This window comes from Dipodomys ordii, unplaced genomic scaffold, assembly GCF_000151885.1.
Source record: "Dipodomys ordii isolate 6190 unplaced genomic scaffold, Dord_2.0 Scaffold14, whole genome shotgun sequence".
NCBI lineage: Eukaryota > Metazoa > Chordata > Mammalia > Rodentia > Heteromyidae > Dipodomys > Dipodomys ordii.
This window is the reverse complement of record NW_012267230.1, coordinates 4,417,576-4,433,062: the sequence shown is the minus strand read 5'-3', so window position 1 is coordinate 4,433,062 and position 15,487 is coordinate 4,417,576. Positions and strand designations below refer to the sequence as shown.

At 49.5% G+C, this 15,487-nt stretch overlaps 1 protein-coding gene across 1 annotated transcript in view; it reads right to left on the bottom strand.

The window, feature by feature from the left end:
* Kiaa0556 (KIAA0556 ortholog) overlaps positions 1-15,487 on the bottom strand; it is a 116,467-nt gene that overhangs the window by 91,627 nt on the left and 9,353 nt on the right. The window contains exon 2 of the mRNA XM_013011138.1: positions 834-889. Coding sequence (XP_012866592.1) covers positions 834-889 — 56 coding nt within the window. The remainder of the gene's footprint in view (positions 1-833; positions 890-15,487) is intronic.

Below are 15,487 nucleotides of genomic sequence, written 5' to 3'. Positions count from 1 at the left end.
ACCCCACCCATTGTTTTCTTTCTTCTTCTTTTTATTTTGGCCAGTCCTGGGGCTTGAACTCAGGGCCTGAGCACTGTCCCCTGAGCTTCTTTTGCTCAGGGCTAACACTCTACTACTTGAGACACAGCATCACTCCGGCCTTTTCTTACGTGGTACCGAGGAATCGAACCCAGGGCTTCATGCGTGCTAGGCAAGCACTCTACCACTAAGCCACCTTCCTAGCTCCTCTTCCTTTTTTTTTAATTGTTCATTTTCTCCATCCCCTGAGCATGGGCTGGCCCTGATAATGGCTCGCATTGAGGCCCCAGGCCCCAGCTTGACAGATGCCCCATCTGAGGCGGGAGGGACACTATGGAAGCTATGGACCTGCAGCTGGCTGTCTCCTACTCTTGGATGCTGGAACACAGCCTGGACGAAACTGCCTTTCCTGCTGGAGGCTGAGACCGCCCATGGAGGAGAAGCGGGGCGCCCCGGCTAAACCCCCCAGCCAGCCCTAGGTGACACCAGTCAACTGCAGATGTTACCAGGGGCCCAGATCATAGCAGCTGGTCCTGGCCCATCTGCAGGTGGAAGCCCCAGGAAGTCTAAATGGCTCCAGAAAGCAAGGGTCTGAATGCCCGGATGCTGGTTCAAGACACAGGGACACAAAGCTAACCTATCCACTCTGTAAGAGAATGTTATTTACAAGTGACACTGGCCAGCAGGTCCAGTTGTCAGTTCTCTTCTGGTCTGAGAGGGAAGAAAGGAAGTCCTGGAATGCCTATTCACCAAGCTGAACCCCTCAAGTCTTTCAAACAGAGTTGTTTCCCACCGCCCCCCCCCAAGTCTGTTACCTCTTTTCTTTCCTGGGAGCAGGATCGGATTCTTTCCAGCTTCCTCAGGGTCTGACCTGTAGCAGTTCAAAACAGAATCAGAGCTTCAGGCTGTTTGGGAACAGGGAGTTGAGTGCTGCAAAAGCTTTTTTATTTGCAAACTGAATAGACAGGACCAATCATAATCAAATAATTTTAAGAAAATGTAGCCTATTATTATAATGGGAAAAATGGGCCACTTTTAAAATAGACCATCGGCAAAGAAAATGGTAATTCACACACTCTTGTTATTTGACTATAATGAACACAGCTTTGGCTTTTAATCTGCAACATTATCTACACTCTGAAAGGGCTGACGGACCACGATTCTCCCCGTTGAATTACATTTCTATTAAATTGTTTGGAATTAGACAAAATGCTTTCCACAAAAAAATGCCTTCCGCTGTGTGCATACACATAAACTTTAATGGGTGCCAAACGAAGGCAGGGGGCGTGGAACCCCCAAACTCCCCACACAGGTGATGCTACAGATGTGAACTAGCAGCAATCACCCCTGTTATAGAAAATGGGCAAATTGAGAGAGAATTGTTGTTTTCCTTGGCAAATCGAGCATTTGAAGGGAGACCTTGATTCTGCAGGGAGTCTTGTTTAAAGTCACCGTCAAGGAGGAGTTGAACCACAGTGCCTTGGTTTTTAAGTCCTAAAACCAGGAGGCTGAGATTTGAGGTTCATGGATGGAAGGCAGCCCGGGTAGACAAATCCAAGAAACCCTTATCTCTAATTAGCCATCAGAATGCTGGAAGTGGAGGTGTGACTCAAATGGTAGAGCACCAGCCTTGAGTGGGAAAAAGCTAAGGGTCAATGTTCAGGCCCTGAGTTCAAGCCCCGATACTAGCACAGAACACACACACACACACACACACACACACACACACGATATAACATGGAGTCACTGCATACTGTTACTCTCACTGTATCTTCTAAGCTGCCCAATGACATGCTCAGGGAGCCATTTGTGAGAATGCTACAGCACATGGCCTGTGAACAGGGAACACGCAGAGTCAGGAGCAGAAGGCAGCTTACTGAAAGGCAGGTAGTGGGGACTGAGTCTCCCAAGGCAGGGACCTGAGCTCTCAGTCTGCTCAACAGGAGACGGACTTCCTCCTCCTGACCCAGAACCAGCTAATCCGAATGGCAGACCCCAGGAACACAGGGTGGGTTCTGGGAGGCAGAGCAGAGAGAGGGCGGGCAGGGCTAATCCCGGCTGAGTAATCAGAGCTATTTGCCCGGGGGGTTAGACTCCTGGATGGAGCAGGATGCCAGAAGGAATGGATGTGAAATTGACTTCATGTGATCCAGTGACAACCACTTACAACGGTACATGAATGTGTGTGCGTGCGTGTTCTTTTCCACCTTAAAACATAGAACTGGAAGTAGAGCTGTGGTTCAAGTGAAAGAGCACCAGACTTGAATTAAAAAAAAAAAAAGCCAAGCCAAGAATCCAGGGCCCTGAGTTTAAACCCCTGTACTGGCACCAAAACTATTTTTGGGGGGCAAAAAAAGAACTGAAGATTTGGCTGGCTCAAGTGGTAGAATGTCAGCCTTGGCCCTGAGTTCAAATCTCACTACCAGCGCGCGCACACACACACACACACACACACACACACACACACACACACACACACACGGCAAGCAGCCTAGGGTTTAAGGGTGAGAAAGAACCCAAGCCAATATGCCCCTGTGATGTGCAGTAGGCTTAAAACTTGCTCTAATGTGAAAGCTTATTAATTTAAACACACAAACAAAACCAACCAACCCGAAGAGCCAAAGTCGAGGGCTCGGGAGATCTGGTTGATGAAGTCCTTGTGATTCCCGATGCTTTAGAGCAGGAGCTAGAAAACAGCTCTCCCATTCCAATCAACCCCACTCTGGCTGTCGGCCTGAGGAGTCAGAGTAGACCCAGAGGCTGGTTACAGACAACACATCTATAGTCCCCACGCACAAGTGGAAGGGATTGAGAGGGGCTAGACCAGGCTACCTCCCCGGCAGGAGCAGCACTGGGGCAGGTGAGAGATGGTGGGGCCTGAGCTGCCGGGAGGGGAGGGCGCAGGAGGGAAGCAGAGCCAGTCCAAGCGGTGGCACCAATCCGGCAAGGCCCTTCCTTTGTTGGTGATGCCAAGGGCTAGGGATCCAGTCCCAGGGGACAGCAGAGCAGCTGTGGTCCCTTGGGTAAGGCACAGGATCTCTCAGAGGGCCAGTTACCCCAGATGTTTTGTTTGAAATGAGTGTTCAGCCACACACGGATGGTTTACGCCTGTAATCCTAGCTGTTCGGGAGGCTAAGATCTGAAGGTCCAGGTTCAAAAACAGCCGTGCAGAAAAGTCTATAGGACTCTTATCTCCAATTAACCTCAATAAAAAGAGCCACATGTGGAGATGGCTTCAAGTTGTACAGCACTAGCCTCGAGCAAAAAAAGCTAAGAGACAGCACTCAAGTTCTAAAGTGAAAGCCTTGATCCAGGCACGTGCGCACACGCACACGCACACACACACACACACACACACACACACACACACACACACACCGTTTATCTGAATCATCTCAGTGTTTGTATCTCATATCCTAAAATTCCCTCATATGAAGACAGTAAAATAAACCATGAAGGTGGAACATTAAAAAAAAAACCACAGTAACACACAGCCCACAGAGTTTAAACTACTGAAATTTGAAAGCAGATCTCTCTCCTGGAGCTAATTAGAAGTGTCTTTATTCATTAAATTGGAAAATAATTTGCTTATTTTCCAAGGAAGATAATTCGCTCTAATTATGAGCATTTGTTACCTTACCTCCCTAGGAGGCTGCTCAGCCCCAGCCTCATACCCTGGAGCCAAGACAGCTGCCGGCTGCCACGGGCAGGCATGTGTCTGGTGACTGCCCTTGGCCTCTGCACCTCTGCCTCCCTGTCTCTCATTTATCCTCACTACACCTCAGCGAGGGGAGTTGGAAGACGACGTCGACATTAGTATGGATACATGCCGTTCCTCTGCATTTTACAAGGTGACATGCTTGCCTCGGCTTTGAGGCCGTAAATAAGGCCTGATGCAAAGGCTTCTTGTGCATCTGCTTTAGAGAATGGAAATGTGTCTGGGCGGATGAAAAGAGTAGGGGATGCGACGGGCTTTTGTAACTTATGCCACTGTTCTTCCATTGGTGATCACAAGGCTTTTCTTTTTGCCTTTGGTTTCTCCTCCGTGATTGGGGGTGACATTCCCATTTTTCTCTGCTCTGTGTAGATGATATTCATTGTTACAGCTTTGAGGGAGAGGAGACATGGATGTTAATTTCTGAGGCCAGCAGGCAAGGGAGAATCCTTGTCAAAAACCACCCTTGACAAGGAGAATTAAATACCTATCAAGTACAGCTTAGGACACGTCTATGTCTATTGTAGACTAATGTGTGGATTCAAATCCTGGGCAAATGTAAATGTGGACTCTGTGCGCTGGTGGCTCATGCCTGTAATCTTTCCTATTGAAGTCTGAGGATCACAGTTCAAAGCCAGCCTGGGCAGGAAAGTCCAGGAGACTCTTATCTCCAGTTAACTACCAAACAAACAAATGAACAATAACAACAACAAAAACAAAAACAAAACCAGGGGCTGGGAAGGTGGCTCAGTGGTAGAGTGCTTGCCTTGCATGTATGAGGCCCTGGGTTCGATTCCTCAGCACCACATAAGCAGAAAAGGCAGGAAGTAGAGTTGTGGCTCAAGTGGTAGAGAGCTACCCTTGAGCTGAAGAGCTGAGGGACAGTGCCCAGGCTCAGAGATCAGGCCCCACGACCAGCAAAAAACAAAACAAAACAAAAAACAAAAAAAAAACCCAGGAACTCAAGTGGTAAAGCACCATCTTTGAGCACAAAAGCTCAGGGATAGTGCCCAGGCTTTGAGCTCAAGCCCTAGAACTGGCATGTGTACATGCCCACGCGCACAGATGTGCGTACACACACATACACACACACACACACACACACACACACACACAGAGTCTGTGACACTCTTACTTCCAATAAACCAGCAAAAAGCCAGAAGCAGAGAAGAAGCAGCTCAAGTGGTAGAGCACTAAAAAGGCTAAGCAAGAGCAGGAGACCCTGAGTTCAAGCCCCAGTCCTGGCACACACATACAAAAAGTATGTGCGGGGCTGAGAATGTGGCTAGGTGGTAGAGTGCTTGCCTAGCACGCAGGAAGCCCTGGGTTTGATTCCTCAGTACCACATACACAGAAAAGGCCAGAACTGGCACTGTGGCTCAAGTGGTAAAGTGCTAGCCTTGAGAAAAGAAGCTTAGAGACAAAGCCCAGGCCCTGAGTTCAAGCCCCAGGACTGGAAAGAAAAAAAAGAAAAAAACCATATGCAAAATATCATTTCAGGGTATTCTTAGTTATTCACACTGTAACAAAGGCACTATGAACTGTAACTAGGAGTCCAGTGACGCCTAGCCAGAGTTACTCTCATCAATCTGCTTGCAGCACAAGCCCTCCTTCCCATGATGGGACAGTGTCTGCCAGGGTCAGAACCCCACCATAGAGCAAGGACTGAGCTCACATAAACAGGTCCCCAGGCTCTGTATCTTCACTGGCCTGCAGTTGCTGCTGTTCTGCCCTTAGGTGGAGCTCTAGTCTACCATGCTGCTGTGGACCTAGAGCCACACAAAGGGAGAATTGGTAGGTGGGGGTTGGTGGCTCAGGGGAGGGGGGCTCTGGAGATATGGACCAGGCATGCAGTGCTCTGTAAGTAACCCTTATTAGAACTCTCTTCTACTTTCAAGCTGGGCTTGAGTCTCTTTGGGCTATATATATGGTGTGTGGGCCAGACCAGACGCGGGCCACAGACTAACCTGCTAGCTCTTGCTTTTTATTTTGTTCTTAGTGCTAAAAATGGAATACTCTTGCTTTAGATGAACAGTATAGTTCTCATTGATCAAAAACAAACAAAAAATAGATGAGAAACAAATAAATCAAGGGTGAGCAATTAAACTGCTTGTTCCTGGTCACAAAAATGTACCTTGGAAGTATCAGGGCTCAAGAAGCGCCTAACTGCCCCCATCACTGTCATCACCACCACCATCATCACTATCATTACTATCTTGATTTTTGTTTTGTTTTTTTCTGGGTCCTGGGGCTTGAACTCAGGGACTGAACACTGTCCCTGAGCTCTTTTTTGTTCAAGGCTAGTGTTCTACCATTTTCATCCACAGTGTCACTTCTGATTTTCTGGGAGTTAATTGGAGATAGGAAGTCTCACAGATTTTCTTGCCCCAGCTGGCTTTGAACCACAATCTCAGATCTCAGCCTCCTAAGTGGTTAGGATTATAGGCATGAGCCACCGGTGACTGGCTCTTTGTTTTTGTTTTGAGAGGACTTTTAGGCTGTGTTGAGAGTTGCACGCAGGGCCTCGTATTTGCAAGGCAGATTCTCAGCTACTTGAACCACAGCCCCATTCATCATCATTGCTACCTTCTCCATTACCTTCACCACCACCATCACCTTCACCTTCATCATCCCCAACACTATTATTATTACCATTGGCATCACCACCATTATCACCATTCACCATCATCGCCATCACCCCAGTTGCCATTACCGATGGAGCTCACCTTCAGTCAAGGAGGGGCATGCTCTAGGCTCCAGCCTAAGTACATACAGCGACTCCCTCCTTCCCACTCCTCCATGCACTGAGGGTGCTCACACCCCCAGCCCCAGAAGTAAAAATGAAAACTTGCTAATGTCACCCAGCTGGTGAATCAGGGAGCACTGACTGAGCCCTAGCAATGGGGCGCCAGAGACCAGCCCTCCAAACCGTGGGGCATCGCTGTCCCACAGCTAGCTCACCGAAGTCTACTAAGAGAATAAAGGCAGATCAAGAATGTGCTGGAGCCGGGAGCCTGTGGTGCACACCTGTCATCCTAGCTACTCAGGAGGCTGAGATCTGAGGATCTCAGTTCAAAGCCAGCCTGGGCAGGAGAGTCTAGGAGACTCTTATCTCCAATAAACAGAAAAGAAAGAAAGAAAGAGAGAAAGAGAAAGAGAGAGGGAGAGGGAGAGAGGGAGGGAGGGAGGAAGGAAGGAAGGAAGGAAGGAAGGAAGGAAGGAAGGAAGGAAGGAAGGAAGGCAGGCAAGCAAGCAAGCAAGCAAACTGGAAGTGTGGCTCAAGTGATGGAGCACCAGCTGGGAATGAAAAGGCTAAGGGAGGGCTGGAGGCCCTAAGTTCGAGCCCCAGCATGGTGAAGGGCTGGGGGTGAGGGAGATATGTGCTGGAGACTATTTGCCTTTCGGAACTCTTTCTGGGATCTGTCTTTCACTGTGCTGTGAGCTCCAAGCCACTGATAAGGAGATTAGAAGAAAGGCTTCGCGGTGGCAGGCGGGGCCTGCCTGTCCGATGGTTTTATGAAGTGCCAGATGAGGGGAGGCAGGTTTCACTGGGGCCTCTCCCCTTGCCAGGCTTTGGAGCCCACGGGTAGCCAGGTGAAACCCACCCTGGCCCCCCGTCCATCCCACGGGTGCAGGTCAAAGGACACCCTAGTCCCCCGTGGGGTAACTTAATTCTTCTGATGTCTCAGTGTGAGGGCTCCTGGGGCACCTGCTTCTTCTACCTCCGCAATGCAACGTCATTTCCACGGCAGACATCCCACCTGCGCTGGCCACCAGCAGGGGTCTGCAGCCGCCCCTGGCAGGGGCTGGAGACAACCCAGCTGTCAATGTCACTGCTGGGAGCCACTGCACAGCTTCCGTGCCCAACCCCGCGTCTTCTCCTCATACTCTACACTTCATATTTGTTTCCTTTACTTATTTATTTATTCTTGTCAGTCCTGGGGCTTGAGCTCAGGGCCCGAGCACTGTCCCTGAGCTTCTCTTACTCAGGGCTAGCACTCTACCCCTTGAGTCACAGCTGCACTCCCGGCTTTTTCTGTTTATGTGGAGAATTGAATCCAGGGCCTCATGCATGCAAGGCAAGCACTCTACCACTAAGCCACCTTCCCAGCCCTGTCTCCATTTTTTTAACTGTGGTTTTTGTTTTTGTTTTTTCCTTTTCTCTTCTTTTTTGGTACTGGGGATCAAACCCAGGACGCTGCACTTGCTAGGCAAGTGCTTTGTTGCTATATCCCAGTCCTAAATAGTTTTCATTTTTGAATGACTTATTTGGATCTATTTCTTACCCAAAAAAACAAAATGAGCAACATATTAACAGTTCCAAGGAAGCTGACTCATGCCAATAATCCTAACTACTTACAAGGCTGAGATCTGAGGGTGATGTTCCAAAGGCAGCCTGGGCAGAAAAGGGAGTTTCCATCTCCAATTAACCAGCAAAAAGCTGGGCTAGAGGTATGGCTCAAGTGGTGGAATCCCAGCTTTGAATGGAAAAAGCTGAGGGACAACACCCAAGCCCTGAGTTCAAGCTCCTGTACTACCACAATAAGCAACAACAACAACAACAACACAACTGGGAGACGAGAAGAAAAGCAATAAACTTTCCCCTCCCAAGCCTAGAGGGGACACAGACAGTCAACCCGAGGCGGAGTGACTTCTACCACCCGCGGGAACTCCCAGAGTCTCCAGAAGAGACCGCAGGATATTTTCAGAAGACAATCATCACTTTTTCGAGAAATTGATCTGTAAAGGATGAGAGATAAGAATGGAGGACAAAATGTAGCGTCTGGAAATGGAAACAAGTTTCTGAGCGAGACCAGCAGCCTGCGGGTGACCTGAGATTTTACTTAAGGGTGAAGGTTTTAAGAAATGTCTAGATAAGAAAGATAGAGAAGGCAAAGGAGAAAGGAGGAAAGAGGAAAGCACAGCCGTGTCTGGACAAGTCATGGGAGAAGCATGTGTCCATCGCTAACTCAGATCGCCTGCCAGCCTTCGGCAAAGTCTTCTGTGAATAGTATCTCCCACTTTCAATTGCAATGCTGCTGGCTCAGAGAAGTGAAGCAAGCTACCCAAGGCCACACAGCAAATAGGGGAAGGATTTGAGACAGCCTGGCTGCTATCCGCTACTCAGGATGCTTTACCTACTGCCTGCCTACCTGTGTACCCCTCTTCAAGTCCATGGACAGGAGCACCCCCAAATCCACCTGTGGTGCTTGTAAACATGCAGAACAAGTGTGGGAAGGGAGGTGACAGGGCGGGCTGCAGGGCTGCTACCTCACCTAAGGGGCAACTTCAGTGTTCTGTTTTGTGCAACTTCAGTAATGTTTTGTTCTGGTCCTTGAACTTCAAGGCCTGGGCGCTGTCCCTGGGCATTTGTGCTTAAGGCTAGTGCTCTACCACTTGACTTGCAACTTTTTGCTGGTTAGCTGAAGAGCCTCATGGTCTTTTCTGCTCTGGTTGGCTTTCAACCATGATCTTAGCTCAGCCTCCTGAGCAGGGTTACAGGCGTGAGCCACTGGTGCCCAGCAGCTATGCGTATCTTGACAGCGTGGACCCCCTTCCAGTTGACTTAAGGACCTCCCATCAAAGTCACAGAAGTTCAATAGATAAAGAGCAAGGCTGAGAGGCAGGGAGAGGCTGGCTTACAGCTCAGCTCCCAGCGCGCCGCAGATGTGTCTCCAGGCAGGCCTGGGCCTGTAAGTTCCATTTACTGTGGGAAGCAGGGAACAGCATTGCAGCCACTCTCCCTTAGCACTGGCCATGGAATTCTAACTCCAGGGCCCAGTTTACAACTAAATTACCCCCAGCAAACGCTTCATGCAAAGGCCCCTTGCAGACCCCAACAGCAGCTAGCAACTAGAAATGATTGTTTATAACTTGCTCACTGGTCCTTGCTTGGTTTAGACTCGTGTGTGTGTGTGTGTGTGTGTGTGTGTGTGTGTGTGTGTGTGTGTGCTGGTACTTGAACTTAGGGCCTGAGCATTGTCCTTTAGCTTTTTCCTTCAAGGCTGGTGCTCTAACATTTCAGCCATGGCTCCATTTCTGGCTTTTTGGTGGTTAACTGGAAGTAAGAGTCTCATGGGATTTCCTGCCCAGGCTGGCTTTGAACTATGACCCTAAGATCTCAGCTTCCTGAGCAGTGAGCCACTGGACTGCCCTACTTTTCTTTCTTTTTTTTTGGTCGGTTGTGGGCCTTGAACTCTGGGCCTGGGCACTGTCCCTCAGCTCTTCAGCTCAAAGCTAGCAATCTACCACAGCGCCACTAGCTGAGCCACAGCACCACTTCTGGTTTTCTGGTGGTTTATTGGAGAAAAGAGTCTCGCGGACTTTCCTGCCTGGGCTGGCTTTGAGCAGCGATCCTCAGATCTCAGCCTCCTGAGTAGCTAGGATGACAGGTGTGAGCTACTACCACCCTGCTTCTTTCTACTCTTTTTCAATAGCTGCCTTAACTGTCTATCTGTCTGGTCTATCACCAGAACAATATTAGCCTGGATTTTTCCCAAGGTGACCAAATAAGAATTGGGGGTGTGACTGGATAGTATTCTGGTTGCCTAACATGTATGCACTAGGTTCCATCCTTAGCACTGAAAACAGACAGACAAAAACCATGGATGCCAAATGACAAAAGCCAGATGTGGTAGTGCATGCCTATAATCTCAGCACTTAGCGGAGCTGAGGCTACCTAGCAAGATCCTGTCAATAAAACCAAGCCTAGCCGGCTTGGCCCCCCAAACACATTCCGGTGTAGCAGAGAATCCAAGCCCTCAGGCTCTGCTATTATCTGGGCTCCACCCCACAGGCTTAGACTCCCCAGTCAGCTCCCTCTCCTTTCTCCTCTCCAGTCCCCTATCTGCCCCAGGGCCTAGGCAGGTTACATTCCCTCTTCCCAGAGCACTCCCATCTCCAAGAATTGCCAGACTCCTCCAATCAGCTCTCAGCTTACACAAACCTGCCTCCCACTCCCGAACTCACCCTCAGGCCCCAGACTTTAACCTTCTGCAGAGCGTTTAACTGACCATTTTCCCAGGAAAGTCTTTCTGTCCTATCTGCCCACCAGGCTGCTGTGCGGCTTCTTTACACCTGGGCGGGTGTGGAGAATGTAGCCCTGCGTGCAGCGCGGGCCGCAGACTCATCCCTGAATGGGCAGGCTGGAAGGGACCGCTGGCGCAGCTATGAATGCAGTGAAGACGTCTTCCCCTCTGCGACGCACCGCGCCGTCCTCACCCCTTCCCCAGCTCTCTCTGGGATGGCAAAAGGAAATACAACGCGCTAAGTTTGGTACTCCATTGGAGATAATTGGAAAATATTGATTCCTTTCCATTTGAAATAGTAAAGCGAAGTAAACGCCACGCTTCTGTAATCTAATCAGTGGCCTGGGTGACAACATACTTCCCTGCCCGAAATGGATGGGAAGCTATCTTCACATTCATCAGCGAAGCCCCTCCACTCGCCCTGCCTCCCCCTCCCACCCCAGTGCACTACACAGCACACGGGACTCTGTACTTGTGAAAACACACGTGCATCCAAGTTCTGAAGCACCTTTAGAGCATCTGTGTTTCCCCTGCTCCCCGCCCCCAGCCCCAACCATCTGCTAAACTGCCTTGAAAAAATATGGGAAGTAGTACCAGAGAGCTTTCAGAGTTCTAAGGAAGTAGAGCTGGGTGTGGTAGCACACCCTAGACTTCTAGCGATCAGGAGTTGAAGAGATGGAGACCGGAGGTTCAAGGGCTGAGGTCAGTCAGTCTGGGTGAGAACTTGTCTCAAGAAAACAAAACACGGAGCCAGGCCAGTGATTCAAACCTGTAATCCTAGCTACTCAGAAGGCTGAGATCTGAAGATCTTGGTTCCAACCAGCCCAGGCAGGAAAGTGCATGAGACTCTCTAATTAACCAACAGAAAACCAGTAGTGGTGTTGTGGCTCAAAGTGGTAAAGTGCTAGCCTTGAGCTAAAAGAACTCAGGGAGAGTGCCCAGGACCTGAGTTCAAGCCCCACAACTGACACCCCCCCCAAAAAAAAAAGGGAATGAGAGAGAGAGAGGAAGGAAGGAAGGAAGGAAGGAAGGAAGGAAGGAAGGAAGGAAGGAAGGAAGGATGGAAGGAAGGCCAGCCAGGCAGGCCAAGGCACAAGTAGCTCACATCTATAATCCTACCCAGGAAGCTGAATCTGCGGATCGAGGTTTGAAGCCAGCCTGGGTAGGAAAGTCTGTGAGACTCTTATTTCCAATTAATCACAGAAAAAGCCAGAAGTGGATCTGTGGCTTGTGGTAGAGCACTAGCCTTGAGGAAAAAAAAGCTCAGGGGCAGTGCCCAGGCCTTGAGTTCAAGCCCCAATACCAGCATACAAAAATAAGTCCAATTTGGGGGCTGGTGGAGTGCTTGTTTAGCAGGTGTAAGATCCTGAGTTCAAACCCTAGTACCGGGGCTGGGAAGGTGGCTCAGTGGTAGAGCACTTGCCTTGCATGCATGAGGCCCTGGATTCGATTCCTCAGCACCACATAAGCAAAAAGAAAAATGCCGGAAGTGGCGCTGTGGCTCAAGTGGTAGAGCGCTAGCCTTGAGCTGAAGAGCTGAGGGACAGCGCCCAGGTCTAGAGTTCAGGCCCCATGATCAGACCAAAAAACAAAACAAAACAAAACAAAGCAGTACTACCACCATAAAGGAAAACAAGGCAGCATTTGAAAACTGGGAATGTTGACACATGCCTATAATTCTAGCAACACAGGCAGGAAGAGCAAAGCCCCTGGCCAGCCCAAGTAGAGTTAGTTAAGACCATTTCTAAGCCAGGTGCCAGTGGCTTATGCCTGTAATCCTAGCTACTCAGGAGGCTGAGATCTGAGCCAGCCCAGGGAAGGAAAGTTCCAGAGACTCTTATCTCCAATTAATCACAGAAAAAGCCAGAAGTGGCATTGTGACTCAAGTGATAGAGTACTAGCTTTGAGCAAAGAAGCTCAAGGTCAGTGCCCAGGCCCAGAGTTCAAGCCCCCCCCCCGCTTCCCCCCAAAAAAGGCTGTCTCTAAAAGCACAAACAAAAGGCTCTTGAATAGCAAAACCTGTGTTCCAGCCCTAGTACCACAAGAAGTCAGAATTTAACATTCCCACCCCCATCCCTGCCCAAGTCTAGTAGGTCTACTCCCAACTTCTGTTCCCTGGCTCTCTGTGCAGAATCAGGAAGTGGGTTGGTGAGCTGAGCCACAAGAGGGAACAGGGAGAGAGGGTGGTCCTTTACCCTGGTGTGTGTGTGTGTGTGTGTGGTGTGTGTGTGTGTGTGTGTGTGTGTGTGTGTGTGTGTGTGTGTGTCAGTCAGCCTTCTGAGTGGCTATGATTACAGGCGCAAGTCACTGGCATGGGGCAAAGGGTCTCAGTTTTACAATGCAGAGTTCTGGATTTTTGTGAATGAGGGACAGATCTGACCATGCAGGGCCCTGCCTGGCCACCTTAGGAGACTCTGAGGGAAGCAGCCAGCCAGATGGCAGCGGCATCTCTCATACTGCCCACCTTTTCCAAGGGCCTCAGGTCAATCCAAATAGACAGAGAAGTTTCTCCCTATAGCAGAAATGAGATGGACGGTTCAGGTGTCTAGCTGAGAGCTGTCATCTTCATCATTGTCATCATCACCACCACCACCACCGGAAACACTTTAACTGCCTTCACTCAATGCCAGGTCCTGATCAAAGGGCTTTAGGCATCTAATTGTCACAGCTACCCATGTAGATAAAATGATCATTGTGTGTGTGTGTGTGTGTGTGTGTGTGTGTTTGGATAGGGTCTCCCTAGGTAGCCCAAACTGGCCTAGAACTCCAGATCTTCCTAGCTCAGCCTCCAAAATGGGATTCTAGGCTTGAACTACAACATCTGGCTATCCATTTGCTAGACAGAGTAGGTCACGTGCCTTAAGAAATTAACAGTTGTTGGGAATGGAATCCTAGTTATTCTGGAGGCTGAGGTTCAAAGCCAGCCTGGGCAGGAAAATCCGTGGAGACTCTTATCTCCAATTAACCACCAGAAAACCAGCAGTGGAGCTATAGCTCAAAGTAGTAGAGTGCTATCCTTGAGCAAAAGAGCTCAGGGACATCGCCTCGTTTAAGTTGCTGAGTTCAAGCCCTACAGCCAACAAAAGAAAGAAATTGACAATCCACAGCTGTCTTTCTGAAATTGAATATCCCTGTGTACATTTGGATGTGGAAAGGAGAAGCACCTGAAATAATTTTAGCCCAAGACATCAATTGTTATCTGGAGCAGTCCTCCAGATTTGTTACTCCTGCATGGGTCCCCTTCAAGGGGTCGAGGTACTTAAGGGTCCCCAAATGGGATCGTGTCCCCGATCTGCCAAGTGCTGCCAGCTCTAACCTGGGACTGTAGGTGGGTTTGCAAATGTATCTAAGTAGGTTGGGTTTCTTTCCTCCTTCTCCTTTTATTTAACTCACTCCCTTCCTCACTTTTCTTCCTTCTTTTCTTTCTTTTTCTCTTCCTTCCTTCCTTCCCTCCCTCCCTTCCTTTCTCATGGCTAGCCCTCTACCACTTGAGCTACACCTGCACTTCTGGCTTCTTGCTGGTTAACTGAGGATAAGAAGAGTCTCATGGACTTTTTTCCTCTAACCTCAGACCTCAGCTTCCTGAGTAATTAGGATTACAGGCATGAGCTACTAGCACCCAGCCTCTGGTTTTAGTGGGAAAACAAAGGAGACCCACAAGCTCTTAGAACTGTGTGGCTGTCCCTGCCGGTGACCATTCTAAGATCCCTTCCTCCCTGCTGGGTACTGCCTGGCCCATCAAGGAGTGGAGGCCGGGAGTGCGTCTGACTGCACAGGGATGGGTGTGCGGGGAAAGCAGGTGCTAGCTGGAAAGTCGGGGAGAGGCTGCAGTGGTCATACAGGGAGCTCTGCCAAGGGTATCACGTCTGGACTGAGCTGCTCTCAGAGACTGTGTCTGAGAAAGGGAGGAAGTAAGCAAGGGGCTCTGGGAACAGCTTGGCCCCAAGAACCATTTCGGTCTACTTTATGGAGATTTGCCAATAATTTACCGGGAGACAAATAGGCTAATCTCTTTCCGGGTTAGAGTCAACCCAGAAACCATTTGTGTGCCAGGCCTTGGTGGCTCACACCTGCAAGCCTAACCACTCAAGAGGCTGAGATCTGGGGTGCTTGGTCCAAAGCCAGCTGGGGCAGGAAAATCCAGAACGGGCTTTGGCCAAGGGGTGGCCAGATAGCTTGGACAGGGTTGAAATCTCAGCTGCTTAGGGAGGCCAATACACTCAGTGCCAGACACAGGCCCTTGATGACGGGCCCAGAGCCCTGAGCAAGAAGAGGCCCAGTCACCATCACGGGCCCAAAGTCTGCTTAGTTCTAGATGGCAACATGGCCAAAGAATCTAATCGAGGAGCCTAAGCCTAGATTTCTTTGTGAAGTCAGTGTGTGTGTGCACGTGTATGTGTGTGTGTGTGTGTGAGAGGGGTGGGAAGGAAGGGAGAGAGGGAGAAAGAGTGATTGAACTCACAGCTGGGCACTGATTCTTAGCTCTTCTGCTCAACGTTAGCCTTCTAAAACTTGAGCCATGTAATTCTGTCCTTTTGGTGGTTATCTGGAAATAAGAGTTCCACAGATTTTTCTGCTTGAGCTGGCTTTAAACTATGATCCTCAGATCTCAAGTCTCCTAAGTAGTTAAGGTTACAGTCATGAACCACTAGCCTTGAAGTCCCAGCTTTGTACATGGAAAGACTCATCTACAGACCTAACCCACAATAAAACCTTAGGTCAGGGC